An 18,795-nucleotide genomic window follows, 5' to 3' on the forward strand; every position below is an offset into this window, starting at 1 on the left:
AATTTTAAAACAGTTAACATCGTTAAATTAAGCAGACGAACTTCAAAGGTGGCAGAGCCGGTCGAGCCGAGCACGTCGCCGTCAAAGGCTCGGACGACAACGCCGGCCCCGGACTATTGGCGAGTCCGGTCACGCGTTCCTCCGGTAAGCAACAATGGCCCCGGAGACAACACTGCTAATTGCATTGGCTCGGCGCGTCGCCTCGCGGCTTTGTTATGGCAGAGGAGGAGCAGATCGGTTCTAATTCAACAGCTCTTTATCTTCTGAAGAATATCATATCTTGTGCACAGACCCTCCGGCGATTTTGACATCTAAAGGGTTCTCGGGACGATCGCTAATTCGATTCGACGAGATTTCTCCCAAAGAAGGCTTTGTCCTTTTCGGTGCAACTATCGATTATCTTATCTGGCCGCGATAAATATTCGCAGTTCCCCCGATGATATTTGTTTTCGGGCGCGTAAATTAAAAAACTTTCATATGTGCAATAAATCCCATTTATAACAGTTTAATTTAATGTACAAAATGCGGATGTTCGTCCCGTTCAGACGGAGTTGCACGCATTTCCACCAGGGGTCGGAGTTATGACCGTTCTAATGAATTATGGGTAATGACCACTGTCCACTCATAATGTGTTTCCCAGAAAAGCTCATTAATGTAAATGCTTACCAACCCCAGACTGAAACAAAGCGGAGACCGAACAACTTTTTCAGCGATTTTTAGTGTGCACACACACACACACACATACACTTTTTCAGCTCTACGGTAATTACCAAGTCGTCTGAATTTCGTGCAAAATTAAAATGTTCCATTTATATCCGGTGCGCATTTTGTTTCCTTTTGTTTTTATATTTAAAAAGGGGGCAAAAACACGTTAAATCCAATGCATATCGTGTTGTTGTTTACGTATTTTGATAAAAACGAAATTAAAGTTGGCTTTCACGTAAAACAGTTCGTGTCCGTTACGTTTATATTCTGGTTAGAATTTTACACGAACCGCGTTTTTATCAAAGAGTCACCTGTCAAACATTTATGGGGCTCGTTATTATACTTTATTATTGGGCAGATCTAGTAATTAATTTCGACGGCGCGTAAAACCGTTGTCACACATGGTAACTGCACGTAACATCGATGTTACGTCACCTCGAACATCTCTCACCTACGTTACATTCACATCTCTGGTATGTTACATCCTCGTCTCCGCTACGTTACATTCTCTGCTCTGACTCTGAATTTACGTCTCTGTAATGTTACACTCACCTCTTTGCTTTGTTACATTCTCGTTGAAGTTACATTACATACACATTACATTTTCGTCTCCACCATGTTACCTTTACATCTCCGCTACATTATAATACATTCGTCTCTGCTACATTACATTTTCGTCTCCGATTGATTACGTTCACATCTCTGGTACGTTACATTCTCGCCTCTGATACGTTAGAGTTACATTACATTCATATCAGTAACATTTTCGTCCAAGTTACATTAACGTCTATGTTATGTTACATTTACGTCTCTAGGACAATACATTGCTGTCTCCACGATATTACATTAATACCTTTGTTACGTTACATTTACTTTCCTGCTCGTTACATTACTATCTCTGCTACGTTACATTCTCATCTCTGCTACGTTACATTTTCGTTTCTGACACGTCAGATTTACGTCTCTGTTATATTACATTCACTCCTTGCTGCGTTACATTCTCGTCCAAGTTACACTTACGTTTCTGCTATGTTACTTTCACGTCTCTACTACATTACATTCTTGTCTCCACCACGTTACATTCACACCTCTGCTACGTTCCATCTATCTCTCTTGTTCCCATCACCGCTACGTTGCATTTACATCTCTGCTACGTTACATTCGTCTCCGTTACGTTACATTCCCGTTACTGTAACATTAACTGTGTCGAAAAACTTTGCACGGATTTCCGCGGTCTATCTACGTTTTATCTGACTTATCAAGTGCGTATTATTGGCCATTAACATTTCGGCCGGAAATTTGAAAGGAAGGTGTGAGGAAGCGTGATAAGGGCACGCCGTCGCCGTCAAACGGGAGCCTCCCTTGTGTTCCTCACGGGGGGTTAACGTTGGGCGGTCGGGGTGACAAAATTTATTGTTTTTAATCGAGCAACAAATTAATAACGGCGCGTGGCGATTCCGGTGTCCGTTTCTGGAACGTTCCGGGACAAAGACGAAGAATCGAAGGGTTGAGGGGGGCAAAGGGTAAAAAGGCGAGCGTTTTAGTGTCGATTAATCGTGAAACTAGAATCGTTTGGAAATTTTTGGCTGGTCGGAGTATTCAAATCGCCCTTTAATTCAGTTTTTCCTTCCTGTCTCATATTTCACCGGTATCAGATGCGTACACGGTGTAGTTTATTTGACGTTCTAGTTATTTAAGATTGTTGATAAGGGGCGGGCGCTGCCCTAGGGTAGCATGTTTTGACAATGCGTCACACTAAACGCAATCACGAACGCTTTTTTCTCTCACACCACCGTAGGACGGGATGAAAATATGGCCGGAATAACCGGTCCCCTCGCACTCGTAAACCCCATTTTAGCCACCGAACAAATTTTTTCTTTATAAATTACGCACCGGCGAAACGACCAGACGCTCTGTTTACCTTTCCATTAGGCACAAATCGGGAACGTACGCGTCGGTTATTAGATTCGCGGGACTTCCCCCTTCATCTGATAAGGCGACGCCTGATATTCATACCCTGCATTGATTTTGTAAGGCGTCCTTATCAAGATTTGTGTCAATCTTCGGTAAATGGGCGAAACAGGAGAAGGAGAGGAGGACTTAATGGAAGTTTCGCGCCGTTTACGAATTACCGTTAAAAAGTTTATTAAAAAGTGTATCAAGCCGGTCGTTAAGATCAATGGACAGTTATAGTATTTTACATTACAAGCCAGGTAAAATGGTTTTTACTGGCGAATGGAGGATATAACTGACGAGTCGAAGACGAGTCAGTTACCTCCTTGAGCCAGTAAAACCAGTTACCTGGCGTGTCTTGTATAATATTTTATTTGTTACTAAATTGTAAACAACTAAATAAAATTAAAAATGATCAAATTCTGTTTTCTTCCAAATTATTGCTCAAAACTCAGAAACCTTAGAAGTACAATTACTATGACAACGCGCCGTTTGTTCAAATTGTTTATTTCCGTCAAGATTTTTTCTCAAATGAACGAGGCAGAAGAAATGAAAAAGGAAGCTATAAACGTGGCTTCCAGTTTACTGCCAGCGAAGTCTTTAGCAAGATATGAACGAGAATATGAAGAATTTAAAAATTGGCAGAAAAACAATAACGTAACTAGTGTAACGGAAGACGTTCTTTTGGTGTATCTTCACCAACTATCAGACAAATTTAGCCCCAATTCTTTGTGGTCGAAATGGTCCATGTTAAAAAGCTGCCTGGAAATTAAAGAAAATGCTGAAGTTCGCAGGTTTGTTTTCCTATTACAGACGTTGTCAAAAAAGTGATATTTTAACTTGACATTTGTAGATTTCATAAGGTAATTGCTTTTCTCAAGAGAAAGAATGAGCGTTACGTGCCGAAGAAGGCAAGGGTTTTAACAAAAGAGCAAGTGGAAAAATTTCTTGTTGAAGCTCCTGATGACTATTGGTTGTTATATAAAGTGATTACAATTTTTGGAATGTTTGGTGCTTGCCGGTGTGACGAGCTTCTCTCGTTGACGGTGAAGGACGTAGAAGATGTCGAGAAATATATTATCGTCACTTTACGGAATACAAAGAATTTAACAACAAGGAGATTTACGATCACAGATGAGGGCTGCAGTTTTCAACCTTGTGTTTTGTACAGAAAATATGCAGCTCTTCGTCCTCGTCAAGCAGACCAATTACGTTTCTTTTTAACCTACCGTAATGGCAAATGTATTTCCCTCAATGTTGGCCAGCACACTATTGGCGGTGTACCGAAAAAAATTGCAACATACTTAGGGCTACAAGAACCTGAATTATACACAGGTCACTCATTTCGCCGATCAGCAGCAACAATGGTTGTGGATGCAGGTGGAGATATTTTGACACTAAAACGTGCGGGAGGATGGAAAAGTAGTGGAATTGCGGAAGGTTATGTGGGTGATTCTATCAATAAAAAAATTGAAATTGCGAAAAAAATGTTTCCTGGACGAAACTCAACAGATGTGGCTTCCACTTCGACAAATGTGGCTTCCACTTCGGGAGGTTCTACAATTAATTGTCCAATGACGAGCGAATTCACTTCCGCTTCAGGAATGTTCGACATTAGCGGAAATTCTAATTGTACATTTAATTTTAATTTGTATGAAACAAAGAAATAAAAATGTTCAAATGTTAAAAACGCTACTATCCTTTCCAAATTTCAAATTTCTCTACTAACTTGTTAAATTCATAACTGGTCTGCTGTCAATTTAACGCTACTAGCCAGTTAAAATGACTTTTCAACGTCAAGTGACAGTTCGAATAAATGACGTTTACAATTTAGTAACAAATAAAAGATATTACGATGGCCCTGGCGTTTCTTTTAATTAAGCGACCAACCCCTTCGTCTCGATTAAGCAAAACGGCGGCAAGTTACGATGTCTTCCCCTTAAAAGAAATTCCTCTAATTATCGGAGACACGAACCGTAACAACTTAACCGGTTGCGTCATTATTAAAACATGGCGCTATATTAGACAATCAGTCCGAAAGTGGATGGATCGATGTCGAAATTGTGGCGGTTTGTTTTCGCCCAACCGTTGCGTACCGGACTGTTCGATTTGGCGGAAAAACGGCTCGTTTCGACCTTGCCGACGCTGATCCACGGTGAGGGTAACCGAAATATTAAAATTTCACCAACCCCTCCAGGTGGTAGTCTGAATAGAACACCTGAATTTTACATTAGTCAAGCAAGTCTAATCTGTTAGCTCGTTTAACTCCCTCGCTTCTACTCAATTATTTGGCGATCAATTTCAAGGGTTTAGACTTGAAAACCAACTTTCCAGGATCTAGTCTGAGGTGATCGAAAAGTTGAAATTTATGTTGAGCGCGTTAAAGGTCGGGAACCAAGAAGTGGAAAAGGAACCGCGAGTTGTTCATCTCGCGTTCGCACAACGAGGTGTGAAAACTGCGGCTGCACCGTGCTGCACCTATTGTTTCCCGAAAGTGCATTGTGCGCCCACCCTTTCGTGCACGGTCTATTTGGGGATCCATCCCCTGCAACGAAGTCTGCATCCTATCGAGCGGTTGTAATTAAAAGAGATCACGTTTCATGTTTTCGCTTTAATTAACAACACCAAATTGGATATTACTTAGAAATTATTCAGAATCCGATTGTTTTCAATCAGGATTTTAATTACGACCAGACAATAAATTATTAAAAATCTTCGGCACAAAGAGATGCTCGCTGGTAATTTGTTTATCCAACGCAGCGTGTCTTTCGGTAATTAATCAAACGGCACAACGCTCACATTCTCCACCGAGAGTGTTATCACGAGCGCACCTCTTGTTCCCGGCCTTTTGTCTGCGAAACTTGAACACTTTTTGCCTCCTGTTTTATAGGCTGTTAATTTCAGATTTATTTATGTACACCGGGAATTTATATTATCAAAGTGAAATTTAACAGTGGATGCGCGAAAAATAACTTTTGTGCGAATGACACCCACGAATTTACGCTTTGATGATAAATGAACTCACATTGCTCCGACGTAAAGCGAATCTCTTTTGCTGTCCACGTAGAAAGTGCGGTAGTACAGCATCCCACAAGAGAACTCTCGTACATGATCTGAAACAGAAAACGACACCTTAGTACAAGAATAATTAACACGGCAGAGGCAGTACAGAATCTTTTTGCGAGAGACGCTCAAAAGCGCACCGCGAAATGTTCAGATTTCGCGTGACTCGCTGGTACATATATGGTACATGAAGGGGAGGTTTTTGTAAAAATTGGAAGCGTGATCGGTGAGTTTATAGCAGGGATCAATAGAAACAAAACGGTTGCAGCGTGGGGGCGCAACTGTCGGGCACGTTAAAAATATAGTTATTATGATATTAATAGAGGCGGCGGCATGAAAAATGCGTCTGTGTTGGACACACGACCGTAGAGAAGAGAGTGAAACATTCGGGGTAACCACCAATAATGGAAGGGTAATAATAATCTGCGGGCGAGCGTCCGGCACACGTGCCACCGTGGGAATAAATATTTTTATTACCACTCAATATCTGAATATTCAGATTGAAATTTTAACCGCACCCCAACAGCCGGAGACGGCGTCCGAAATTACACGTCTCCAACATTTCGGACACGTTCGTTTCAATTATGATCCAGGACAATAATAATTAAGTCTTTCAGGATAGCCGGCCATGGCAATTGAATTTTAGACGCGACTAATTACGTTAGGTCTGTTTCTCTCCCCGGAAAAAAAAACCAGCGGAGAGTTTAATTAGCGGATCCGGCGCACAACTATCGGGCCTTCAAATAAACATATATTTAGAGTAGGCGTAGGCGACATTTTAATTCTGTTAACAGTGTAAAGTAATTTTTGTAGGTAACCAATTATTCTCCGGAGTTACACAGCTTACATAGTAAGCTTTTTCCCAATCTCATATTGTCATATTCCGTGGAGGGGGAATCGGGAGAATGCACTACAAAAATTAAAAATATTTTCTAACCTAATTTGATTTCGTTAAAATGTCAGACGTTTCTTGTGTCATTTTTTCCATAGGTTGCTCTAAATATAAATTTATTTGAAGGCCCGTTATTTTTGTATGTGTGTGCTCACTTGACCGTACTAAACGTCGCAAGACGAAAGCTAATTATGGTAATCAGCCTTTCGCTCCGGTTTATACCGGAGGTGCGAAACGGCGGCACGAAACCCGGACCACTGCTTGAAACGTTACCTTATCGTTATTTCCAAGTCACTGGTTTAAACCGAACAACGTCCGTCAAAATGACACTTCGGCAAATGGGGGGTAGGGCAAAGCGTGGGAGGGACACGCGACTGCAACTCCACTCGGTTCGGTTTCAATTCGTCCGGTGGACTCGCCCGGAGTCGGTCCGGGCGCGTCGCGGCAATCCTAATTAAGTTGGAAATGGAAACGTATACAGGGTATCGTTCTTATCGGCGTAATTGTACAGGTGGAATCGACTCATGCGATCCTTGCATCCATTAGCAATGCACCGGGGGTTCCCGCACGCAAGAAGTACATCCTGCAAGTCGAAATCGAAAGATTCGGGGCCAAAATCGCTGCCCGCTTGTGGCATAAAAGTCCTAATTGTTACCGTAAACAGCATTAAAATTCCGCCTAGATGGAAGCATGAGTGGCCCTTTCGGTGGAATTACGAACGTATACTTAGCCCAAAGTACACGTTACTGTTTTAATCGAAAGCGGGAAGCTAGTTAAGAAACGTTATCGTGTAAATAGTTGCGGTAAATGGCTGCTTTGTACGGGATTGGTATAATGGGGCCATTAAAAAACGTGTAATTTGGGGGGTGGTAATGACCCCTCTTGGCTTTTCATTAAACAAATAAGTCTGCAGATCTCGGTGAAAAAAATGAACCGACTGGATGCGCTAATTGAGGATAATTGGCGTTTTGTGTTGATTGTGATAAGAGCAAAATCGAAAACACGCCACAAAAACCATCGAATTTAACAGTATCGGGTAGTATGGTGTAAACACACGCGACAGAAGATAATGTCAACCCTACCATACGTCTCCATAGCAAACCGGAATAATTGGACTTATCAAAAGCAAGCCGTATCGTAAGTCGTGACTTCAATATGCTTTACACGCGGTTGGGGAGAATGGGTCTGGTCATGCGAGCCGGAGCATGTGGAAAAACCTCACCACTTGCACCACTCACTATCTGTAGGGTTTTCATGCGGCACGCCACACTCTCTGCGGCAAAGTCCATACGTGATTGGTGCAGCGCGCCACATTAGCATGTGGGGTACGGCACGCCGGCCGCCCGGACCGGAGTGGGATTCCGTGTCGAAAGAGTTTCCGCCGCCGGAGCGCCAATAAAAATTTGCCAGACAATAACTCCAGTAATGTACATTGTTTTCAAAGAACAATACCATCATGCAAACTTACACAATCTGTCTGCAAAAACTTTCCAAGTTGCTTGTTGACTCGAACTTCGCCGAAGTAGCGAAGAGAAAAAGTGCGCTTCCTGATTCTGCGGGACGCGCCCCAAGTGGAATTTGATAATTTCTGACGTCGGAATTGGTCGATCGATTGGGAGTTGTGCGATCGGGCGACCTCTCACGAAAAACTTCCGCTCGAATTATCTTAATGTCATAATTTGTATGCTGAATGAATAAGGAGATGTCGCATCTGGGCAATAAACTCACAAATAATGTATTTAGTCTCGGCATAAAGAAGCATTACGGCAAAATCAGAGCACCTGTGTCCCACACACAAAGCCTTTATACTCCTTCTGTTACCTTGTAAATGTGACTAAGTCATAATCTACGGTGCACTCGCGGAGATTGGAACGAAACGGAATGGCTTAAGCCATCAAGAGTTCAGCAAAAATGACGTCGATTAGTGAGACAATAATTGTGGATCGTAAACCGAGTCTTGTTTCGAGATTTGGACCTTTCACAAGCGAACGTTACGAGTTATAACGTCATAAAGCCAGTTGTGGTGTTTTTTTACGGTGATTCCATTATTGTCACGGTTCGATTGTCGTCCTGCGGATCCTTCATCACGAGCTTGTCCGTAAATGTTCATTTGAATCCCGAAAATGAGTTTCGCTCGATTCACTTTTCAATTTTGTTCGACGTTTCAACTTTTATTAAATTCGACGTACCTGGAAAAAAAACCAAATTTATGTCTCGTACCGGGACGCTTTCAGTACAATTTACTCGTTGGCAATGACGTTAATCTGCTACTCTCAAAACGTCATAAATCACGAGGAGTCTCCCGACACAATGGAAAAAAATTGTTGGCTTTTGCCATTTTTTTCGCCCTGTCTCGCACTTTCAATAAAAAAAATTCAAAGTTTTCCGACGTTATTGGTTGTCAAAAAAAAAATTTTGGTCAACTGGCACGAAACCAAAAGATTTCCCGATTGAGTTTTTTTTATAAAATACTTGTTTTTTTTTTATTAGGATATTTTTAAGAAAAAGATTTTTTTTCACTACTAGTAATAAAATCTAGCGTTATCGGTTGTCATAGAACACTGAGAAGTTTCGTTTTTCTACGTTGGCCCAGTGACAGGTAAATAATTTTTCATTATTAACCGGTGGTGAATAATGGAACAACCGTCACCTAGCAACGAAAGATTGTCGTCTATTTCATTGGTTAACGTAGACGATTTTCATACCAATTGTCAAGAAATGACAACTCGGACCCGTCGCATCCGACAAAATAATTTGATTAATAATTATTATCAGAAAGGGTTTTAACGTATCTAGTAGTGGAAAAAATTGTATATAAACCACGGTGGAGAAGTCCCTTATAGCCTTCGCGCCTTATAACCCTCGGCGCGCCTCGGGCTCTAATCTTGGCGCTCTGGCTATAATCATGAACTTCTCCACCTTGGTATATAATATACTATTTTTTTGCATATCGTGATGACTTTTTTACCCGCAAAATCGTAGTGAAAGTAGCACTTTTTTACACGAAAAATCGTAGTGAAAGTAGTACATACTTTTTTGCATCATTTTATTCCATATCCTTGGAGATGATTGTCAAAACATACCTATCTGTTTTTTGTAATTTTTCATAAATCCTTTAAGACCAAATCTCTCAACTTATATCGATATGCAAAAAAATATTGTGAAAAAAAGTATGACTTTCATAACTAGTTGTACAATAGTACTACATATTTCGGAACTTTGTCTTGTATTTTCAATTGAGTAAAAAATCAAAGTTTTTCTTTCAACGCAACTGGATTTAAAAAAATTCCAAAAGATTTTCCAACCGAGCTTTTCATAAAATATTTGATTTTTTCAAACGTACGGGTGGACTTGAATGAGTTTTTTGAGCATTATGTTTTCCCTCAAAATCATCGCCATAAACCAATTTATACGAGACCTAAAAACCTTCTTAGAAACTAATTGTTTTTGCTGGCTTTTGCCACTTTTTTCGATCTGTCTCGCATTTTCAATTAAAAACAAAAACAAAATTTTCCGACGTTACTGGGTGTCAAAAAAATCAATTTGGGCATTTGAGATGAAGCCAAAAGGTTTCCCGATACAGTTCTATTATAAAACACGTTTTTTTTGTTAGGATATTTTGAAGAAAAAGAAGTCTTTCGGAACTTTGGGTCTTGTACTTTCAATTGAAAAAAAAATCGAAGTTTTTTTCCCACGCAACTGGATTTCCAAAAATTCCAAAAGCTTTTCCAAGCGAGCTTTTCATAAAATATTTCTTTTTTTGAAGAAACGCACAGGTGGACTTGAATACATTTTTGAACATTTTGCCTTCCATCAAAGTTAAGCCAAGTTCATGAAACTAAAAGCTTTTCCAAACAGTTTTTTTTTCATAAAGGACTTGTTTGTAATTTTTTTCTTTAGAAATTTTTGGATTTCAATGAATTTTTTTGACACTATGTATTTTGAATTTGCAGCTTACTATCCTTGGCATGAAACCGAAAGCTTTCCCAAACAGTTTCTGCACAAAACACTTGTTCGCATTTTTTTTGGGAGAGCTCGAAAAAGCACGTTTTTTTTTCGTATTTTGTGTTGTACTTTTTCAGTCTAAAAAAACGTTTATGTGCTTTCTGCGTGACTGGTCGCCGAAAAATTAGCTTTCCCAACGCGGAATGAAACCGAAGCTTTTCCAATCAAGTTTATTTACCAACCACTCGCGTACAATTTTTTACAAACTGTATTTTTTTGTCGAAGGAAATCACCGTCGAAACGTCATGTTTCCATGTCCTGCGTCATCCGCAGCCAGGAAAGCTAATATTACAAGTTCATATTTCCACAAGACATTCTCATACGCTCCGCCGCTTAAATCATTCTTTATTAAAACCGTTTATTTTGCAAAGCTGGGGGTTTTTATTTTGGGCCGGGACGAATCCAGTAAAATTATTTGGACTTTTATTGGTCGGTTTGCGATTTATCCTGATGGAAAAGTTATCCCGAGTTAAAAATCCCGCCAAGTTTCCGTTCCACGTTTAACTCTTCTGTTTTCGTGTGGAAGTGCGAGATCTGTTAATAAAAGGCGAGGCGAACCGTCCGTATAAACTATAAAATCCTAAAGTAATCCCGTCTAATATATTAAGACGGTCCATAATTTTGCTTTATGGGGGCGGCGAATAGATTGGATCCATTCGAGTGATCCGCAAAGTTAAGAGTCCGTTCTTGGCGGCGTCATAGAAAAAAACAATAGGAGACCTCCGCCAAGAAAAAGGAAAGTATCCAAACCATTGGTTTTTATTTCTATTCATGAATTGAATCCAAAGTCTTACGCTCTTCTGAATTAGGGCTCAACCGTTCGGATCTCTCCGGATACATCCAGTTATACATGTCGCCTTTGTTGGCGGAGTTGTGAAACTTCAGGGTTTGTTCGTGTTTAGCTCGAATGTTTATTTTCAGTTTCAATACGAATTTTCCTTACTTTATAATTGTTCCGTCCACCCTTTCGACGATCCATTGTTCCGTTAGCCCAACTCGAAACCGCGCCACCGAAGCACCTTCATTAATAATCGACGTACAATTCCTTGTTTTCTATCGTAAATCACAATTACATCGTCGAGTGAGTCACGGTGCAAGAAGGAACACAATCAGATCGGTGCACGCGAGATGGTAAACCCCAATGCAAAAGGTCCAAACAATTAACTTCCAGATCGAATTATCGATCGCGGCAGCGAACTCCTCCATATGAAAATATTCAAGAGGCTTTTTGAATGTCAAAGAGCGACGCTTTGAGAAGAATCGAATTAAATCGTCTCTTTAGAGTCGGATCGATGGATATGTGCTCGTTATTTAAAAATGTGGTTATTATGCGCCTCTTGAGGTATTCGCCTTTTGCTACAAAGGCAAACCGCATAATCCAATTTGTCCGCCGCTTGAAACTGTCGTCCTCGCAATTTACCCGATTAGGGTGGTTTCATGTCGCATCTCCCAAAAACTAACTTTATATCTTATTAAAACAATAATTCCGAGTCCTCCGACTCTTCGGCCAATAAAACGGAATTAAGTCGTCCTGCATCCTGCACCGCACGTGTATTTCCTAACGTAGTACTAAAGGGCCAGATGTTTCGACTCGTATATCACGAGGCCGTTGTCTTAAGGACTGCTATAAATATAGAAAATACTCGTGCACCCTTGTACGTAAATCGTCCCGGAAAAAAATTCGATAGTGCGAGCGGAGTTGAACACAACTCCACTGGCGTGCTCCCGACAAAACTTGCTTCCATTCGGGAGTAACATGTTTTAATAAAAAGCAAGTGAAGCATTTACCTTCCCGGCAAGATAAATAAAAACGTAAATTGTGCGTAAGAAGAACGGGATCTGGTCCGGATTCGAAAAATTATCGCGATCCGGAGCATAAATCGCAATTGAACATGAATTAGCCCGCAGATATTAATGTTTTCATTTAAATGTAAATCGAATGCCATTACCGACACACGTTATTGCAAAATTTACCGATATTCCCGTCCGGTGTTGTCACCTTGCGCCCGGAAAAACCGGAGGAGTCCGGACCCGATTTACATGTAGTGCTGCCATTATCTTTTAATTAAGCGCGACGTGATGGACTAATTAATCATTCGCGTTGCGTAATTATGCTGAACTAATCGAGCATGTTTTCAACATGTTCCACACAAATTATATTGAATTAAGTTGCAATATCTGGTTCCTACAGCCGGGATAAATCCGGGTTCCGGTGCATGCGCGCCCAACAATAAATTGGGTGCATTGTTTTGGTACAGAAATTCGCGGAGGGTGTTCCTGTCTTATGGGGTGGAAGAATCCAGACCGGCCTCAGCTCGAGTTCTAGATAACCACAAAGTTGGGACTCTTTAATGGATTTTGCCAGTTAAATATGTTCATTTCTCATCTAGAAACCGGGATAATCTTAAATTAAATCCAAATTTATAATTAATTGGAAGTGTGTCCGCGTCGCATCGATCACTTTGTAATAACCGACGAATTATCTATTGTTAATCAAAAGTTTGCGGAGTGGGACATTAAACTATCGACGATTGGAGAAAACGGGAAACCGGTGGACTTGAATGAATTTTTTCGCCGGTTTGTTTCTTGCATTTTCAATTTAAAAAAAATTTCAAGATTTTCCTCAGTTACAGCTTGCCGAAAAAAAATTGCCAAAGTGGAATGAAACCAAAGCTTTCCCAAGCAAGTTAATTTATTTAAACACAATTTTTTTGCAAATTGTTATTTTTGTTGGGAGATGACCACGATTTTTTTGGCACCTTTTATCTCGAATTTTAATTAAAAAAAAATCACCAAAGTGGAATAAAATGGAGTTCTCATAAAACACTTGTTTGTTTATTTCTGAAAAATATATTTTCCTTCCTGTGATTATGAAGAAAAGCAAGGATGGACGTCAATACATTTTTTTTTGGCATTGTACCTTCTATTTAAAACGTTTTCAAGGTTTTCCTAAGTTAGTGTTGGTCAAAAAAATTAATTTGCCGACGAGGAATGAAACCAAAAGCTTGCCGAATCAAGCTTCATTATAAAGCAGCCAAGGTTTTTCAGCTGCTTAGCTCAATTTTCTTGGTTGTTAGAAGAGATAGAGATTTGCAATATTTTTTATACAATTCCTCACGTTAAAATCTATAACAAACAGTCAAGAGACTCGAGTTCCACAAACAGATTTTTATTTTTATATTTGTGACACCTGATTGATAAAAATAGTTATTTACAGTAAGAGTGAGGAAGGCAAAGCTTTCATTCACGCGATTTGTGTGAGTGAACGAAAACGGCCTTTCTCTCGACTGCTGTATTTGGTTTTGTTCGATACTTCCTTAGAAAGTAGTAGAATAAATCACATTTTTGGACGGATCTGTTGCTATGGAAAAAAATAAAATACAAAATAAACAAAATTCTGTAACGTCAATAAAGTGGTTGTGTGCACATTGTGGAAATCGTGAAAATGGATGACCAAAAGTTATATGTTCCTGATGACGTCCTGGAAGAGGCAAAGAATGACAGTGAGCGAAAGTGAAGTGAACGAAAGAGAAACCTTCACCCACTGGTAACTCACTTTCTAGGGAGGTATCGAACAGCGATAATTTTCTCCAGGTGCACCGTTGACGTCAATTAATCTTTTTTGTACTTTGTGTCTTGGATTTTCAGTTCAAATAAATTTCAAGATTTTCCTACGATTGTAGAGTTGCCGAAAAAATTTATCAAAATGGAACGAAACCAAAAGCTTCTCCAATCAAGCTTTTCGTATTTGCATTTTTTTGTCAACGGGGATAATCTTGCATTAAAATGAACGATTAATTGAGAGCGTGTCCGAGTTGCATCGATCGATTTGTAATAACCGCCGAATTATCTATTGTTAATCAAAAGTTTCGTGAGTGGGACAAATGGGGTTCGGCCCCATTAAAATATTGACGATTGGTAAGAATGGGAAACTTCGGTAACTATTCCTAAATATAGTGTGGAGGGATCAACGTGACATGCGATATGTCGTGTCGATGTTGGTTTACTCGGCTGAAGGAGAGTTTCCGAGTTGTAAATTGTACGACATTTGCTCGATGCTTTCTTTTATGCCGAACCAATAAACAACTTATTAACACGTCCGAAAATCAAACGCGCGTGACAAACCGAACGTGTGTCTTAGATCGCGCGTCGTTCGGTATTCCGTCTCGCGGAATTACCCGAAATGTACAAGACATGCATTCACAAAGAGAATTAATTCCGCTGTGAGATTAGGGAATGTTAATATTCCCTTGTTATGCGGTAAGACGAATAAAATATTCAAACCATCATATTGAGACTGAGTCTGTATTATAATCGTATCTGCTTCGAGTGGTCTATTGTGGTCGCGGTGGGTTGAGGGAAATTTCATAAATTCATCTCGAGATCTGCACATTTAGTTCGGTTTCCAATGGAAGGAAATTAAATATTTTGCAACATAATTAAATTCTATATTTGGAACTGCTCGCTTCGCCCCATCTAGTCGTACTTTTAATATCGGCGCATTTAATAACACTACTAGTTACTTTTTTTCTGCTTAATAAACCGCACTTTTCAAACGTCACGCATCCGCCAAAATTAAATTCCGCCGGTGGAGAGGAGTCGGTCTGAGCGTGATTGGAAAATATGTATCAGATTTTGAATTAGAACGAGCGCTGCATCGTATTTTCACCCTACAGACCAAATAAATATCGCACGGGGTGGAATTCAAAGGGGATGCTGTGCTACGCTGGACCGCCACGTCTCACACTACTCGCACGGGTTGTTGCGATAAATATTTCACTACTCGCGGTAATAATAAATTAGAATTCTTTCCCTCCAGTTTCGGATTAGGGGAGTCTCTTCTTCACTTCTCTCCGACATCCCGGAGATAATGTATTGGAGCGTTTTCTTGACTACCAGGTTCTTCCAAATTATCATTTCTTGTCACTTTCAATTACAGATTTATCGGTTTCTCCAAACCCAACGCAGCCATCGATGGTCGCGCTGTAAATATTTTATAGGGGATAAATCGCTGGCGGGAGCACGAGGGCATTGCCATTGTATTTCTCATGGGACTGACAAAACTAACGCCACTGTGGCTGCACATTGACAGTTACACAGGGCAAAATCCCACTCTAGTGAATTTTTTATTACCTTCACGGTTTTGTTACACTACAATTAATCGATGCTCTAACTATTTACATGTACAGGTGTCTAATAAAAACAATCCTGTCAGGGCTGGATTCTCTTCTATCCACTCGCAAAAATTTTGCCCCGAGATTAAGTCGCGGCTTAACCCTCACATAATTACGGAACGGTGTGGACAACCCCAAGATCGACTTTATTCCTTACAAAGGATCCAAATCTCCTTCGCATTCGACACACGTCCGCTGGAGCTTTTCCTTGTTAAAAATGTATTTTTCTACTCCTATTAAATAATACATTCATTACACTTAGCAGACGCGTCTACTGCTAAATACATAATGCCGTTGATTACTCACGGCCACGGGTAATGACTCATTACTTCACGGGTTGTAACCATCTGCAAAATTACATTTGCAAATCATCGTGCAGATTATCATGCTGTTTATGATACTGCACAGCCATATTCATATATCATAATTATTTTGAAGTATCATAATCCGAGCTCTGTGTACTTTTTTTTTTTATCAAAAAGAGAGTTCTAGTTCTGAAAATAACGACATTTTTACATCGTAGAAACAATGTTTTTTTACTCGCGTGTAATTGCTAAATTTAATTTGTCAGGAATGAAACCGAGGCTTTTCTAATCAAGTTTTCTCATAAAAGACTTGTTTGCAATTTTCTGGAAACTGTATTTTTGTCTTAGCAGATTTTCAAGCACCGGTGAACGTTATGATTTTTTTTTTGACACCCGGTGTCTTGCATTTTCGGCTCAAAAAGTTTCAAGGTTTTAGTAAAAAATTTCCAAAGGAAAGAAAAGCTGTCCCAGTTATGTTTTTGCGTAAAATATTTATTTCCAATTTTTTAGTGGGGATATTTTAAAGAAATACACGTGTGACCTTCAATGAATTTTTTGGCAGTTGAAAAAAATCTCCGCGGCTTTGGTTGCAGACAAAAATAATCTACCTAGGAGGAATTGATACCAAAAGCTTCCCAATCAAGTTTTTTCGTAAAATATGTACTTGTTTGTGTGTCTTGTATTTTTTCGCTACATAGTCTGAATACGTTTTCAGATTAAAAAGAAGTAATAAAAATGCGTGCAGTGAAAATGATGAAATTTGTACGTCGTAGTAAAAGTATTGTATCCTACTCGCTTGTAACGGCCGCTACTCAGTCGGATGATTATACCACTCGCGAGTAGTAGCAATCGCTACACGCTCGTCGAGTAACGTACTATCATCACGAGTGTCTTAAATTATCAAGTCTAGATTGTCTCGCTCGTGTTTTTCTACCCGAAGAAAATTAAATTCAAACCGATGCAATATATCAAGCTTACACCACACACGTCGCGTTTTAAATGTTCACATTTCATGTATCTCCATAATAAATTTCCGCAATTAGCCCTGTTGAAATGGATAGAATTATTAATTTTTTTCGGTGGGTAGTTTGTCATTTCGAGTTGTCACAATTTCCGTGATAATTTCCAATTATTTGCGTAATTGCGGTAACGAGTAAGGTGCGTGTTAATATTTCGTCGTCGCGGATGCACTTGCAAACTGGGAAATCATTAAACGGGGAGATGTTGTGGGGATGGGGGTGAACTGTTTGTTGATTATTTTCGGGGCGACTTGTTTACTTCCGGCGAAAGCGGCAGGATAAACTGCCATTATATTGTTATTAATAGAATGACCCTCGTAGGACCTACTCGTTACTGTAATAGCTTTTACATGAAAAATTCGTGATTTATGTGTCAAGTATTAAGCGCTCGAATTACGGAAGTCTCGGTTCACGCATAAACTAATGCGGTACACCAAAATAGCCTGTTTCGTTGCATAAATGGACGGAAATTTATCTCCGGAAGCTGTTCAGGTAAGCAGTTTACGTTAAAACTTCGACTCGGTTTTATTCTCTCCAGTTCCACTGGATTACCCAGTCGGGAGCATATCGGTTATGAATAAGCGATCAAACGGAAAAAACTGCAAATCCTGCGCCGCTTCCTGCTAATTACCAGACAGCCCTCTCGAGTGCATGTGCAACCAACCCGCCAGGAGCTTTGCTCCACCCCTCCTGTTTTGCGGGAGGAAATTAACAAGAAGTACGACGGGTTAGGTCGTACTTTTAAGTGTGGAAACTTGGATGAGGTTGTAAAGTGAATTTTTAAGCCGCTTTGCGTGTCCTAATTTCCATCGGCCGCGTCCACATAATTTTTTTCATTCTCTTGTTGTCTCGAAATTTGCTTCGGTGTCAATAAACGCGCAGAGCGGAAGAGTGGACGAGTGAAGGGTGCAAATTCATGTCCAGCTTTATTCAGATGTCCGCCCTCGCTTATCGCACGCCGCCGGCCTAGGAAATGAAAGAGGGTTGGAAATCCGACATGATCTTGATGCCGACCCGCCGACAGAAGACTAGTCCCTACTAACAAGGTCGAATAGATCAGAGAAACGTGAGAGGATACCTCGAAGTAAACACGCCACTCCTGAGACAAACCGTCCTGATAAAAAATCGAAACGGCGGGGGGTGGATCGTCCGCTTTGATGTAACGCACCGCCATATTGGCAATTTTCATCCCCGAATAAACGTTAATATATGACGAGCCCCTGACATAACATTCTGTACCGGACTACCCCTCTAAAATCCTCCGAAGCCCACGTGAAACAACAGATTATTTATCGCAAGTGCGTGCGGCGGCGGCGGTCCGACCCGCACCAAAGGTTTAGCTTATAGAAAATTACCGCACACGGGAAACAAAAATCATCTAATCATACCACCCAAGGGAAATTACTCGGGGGATTTAAATTCGAATCCTCCCGCTAATATGTTAACGGCTCCGCAAAATGGATGCCGACTGCTCCTCCGGCTTGTTGCTCTGCTGCATCCTCAAACTTCGATGGATTTTAAATCCGAGGATCAGAACTGCTGATGCGATAACTCAGTCAAAAATTACTCGCGCTGATCCCTACCGATAACTAACCCGTCAGGAGAAGTTCTCGTTCCGCGCTCAACTCTACCAAGCAACACTTCTAATTTCTGCTTCTGATGCGAGAGATGTTCTTTGG

At 40.4% G+C, this 18,795-nt stretch overlaps 1 protein-coding gene across 3 annotated transcripts in view; it reads right to left on the reverse strand.

Annotated features, from left to right (window-relative positions):
• The window catches only part of Sema2a (Semaphorin 2a), a 281,547-nt gene that overhangs the window by 48,032 nt on the left and 214,720 nt on the right, over positions 1-18,795 (reverse strand). For all 3 annotated transcript variants that reach the window (XM_069054101.1, XM_069054100.1, XM_069054099.1), the window contains one exon: positions 5,684-5,771. In XM_069054101.1, coding sequence (XP_068910202.1) covers positions 5,684-5,771 — 88 coding nt within the window. The remainder of the gene's footprint in view (positions 1-5,683; positions 5,772-18,795) is intronic.

This window comes from Tenebrio molitor, chromosome 7 (genome assembly GCF_963966145.1).
Source record: "Tenebrio molitor chromosome 7, icTenMoli1.1, whole genome shotgun sequence".
Taxonomy (NCBI): Eukaryota; Metazoa; Arthropoda; class Insecta; order Coleoptera; family Tenebrionidae; genus Tenebrio; species Tenebrio molitor.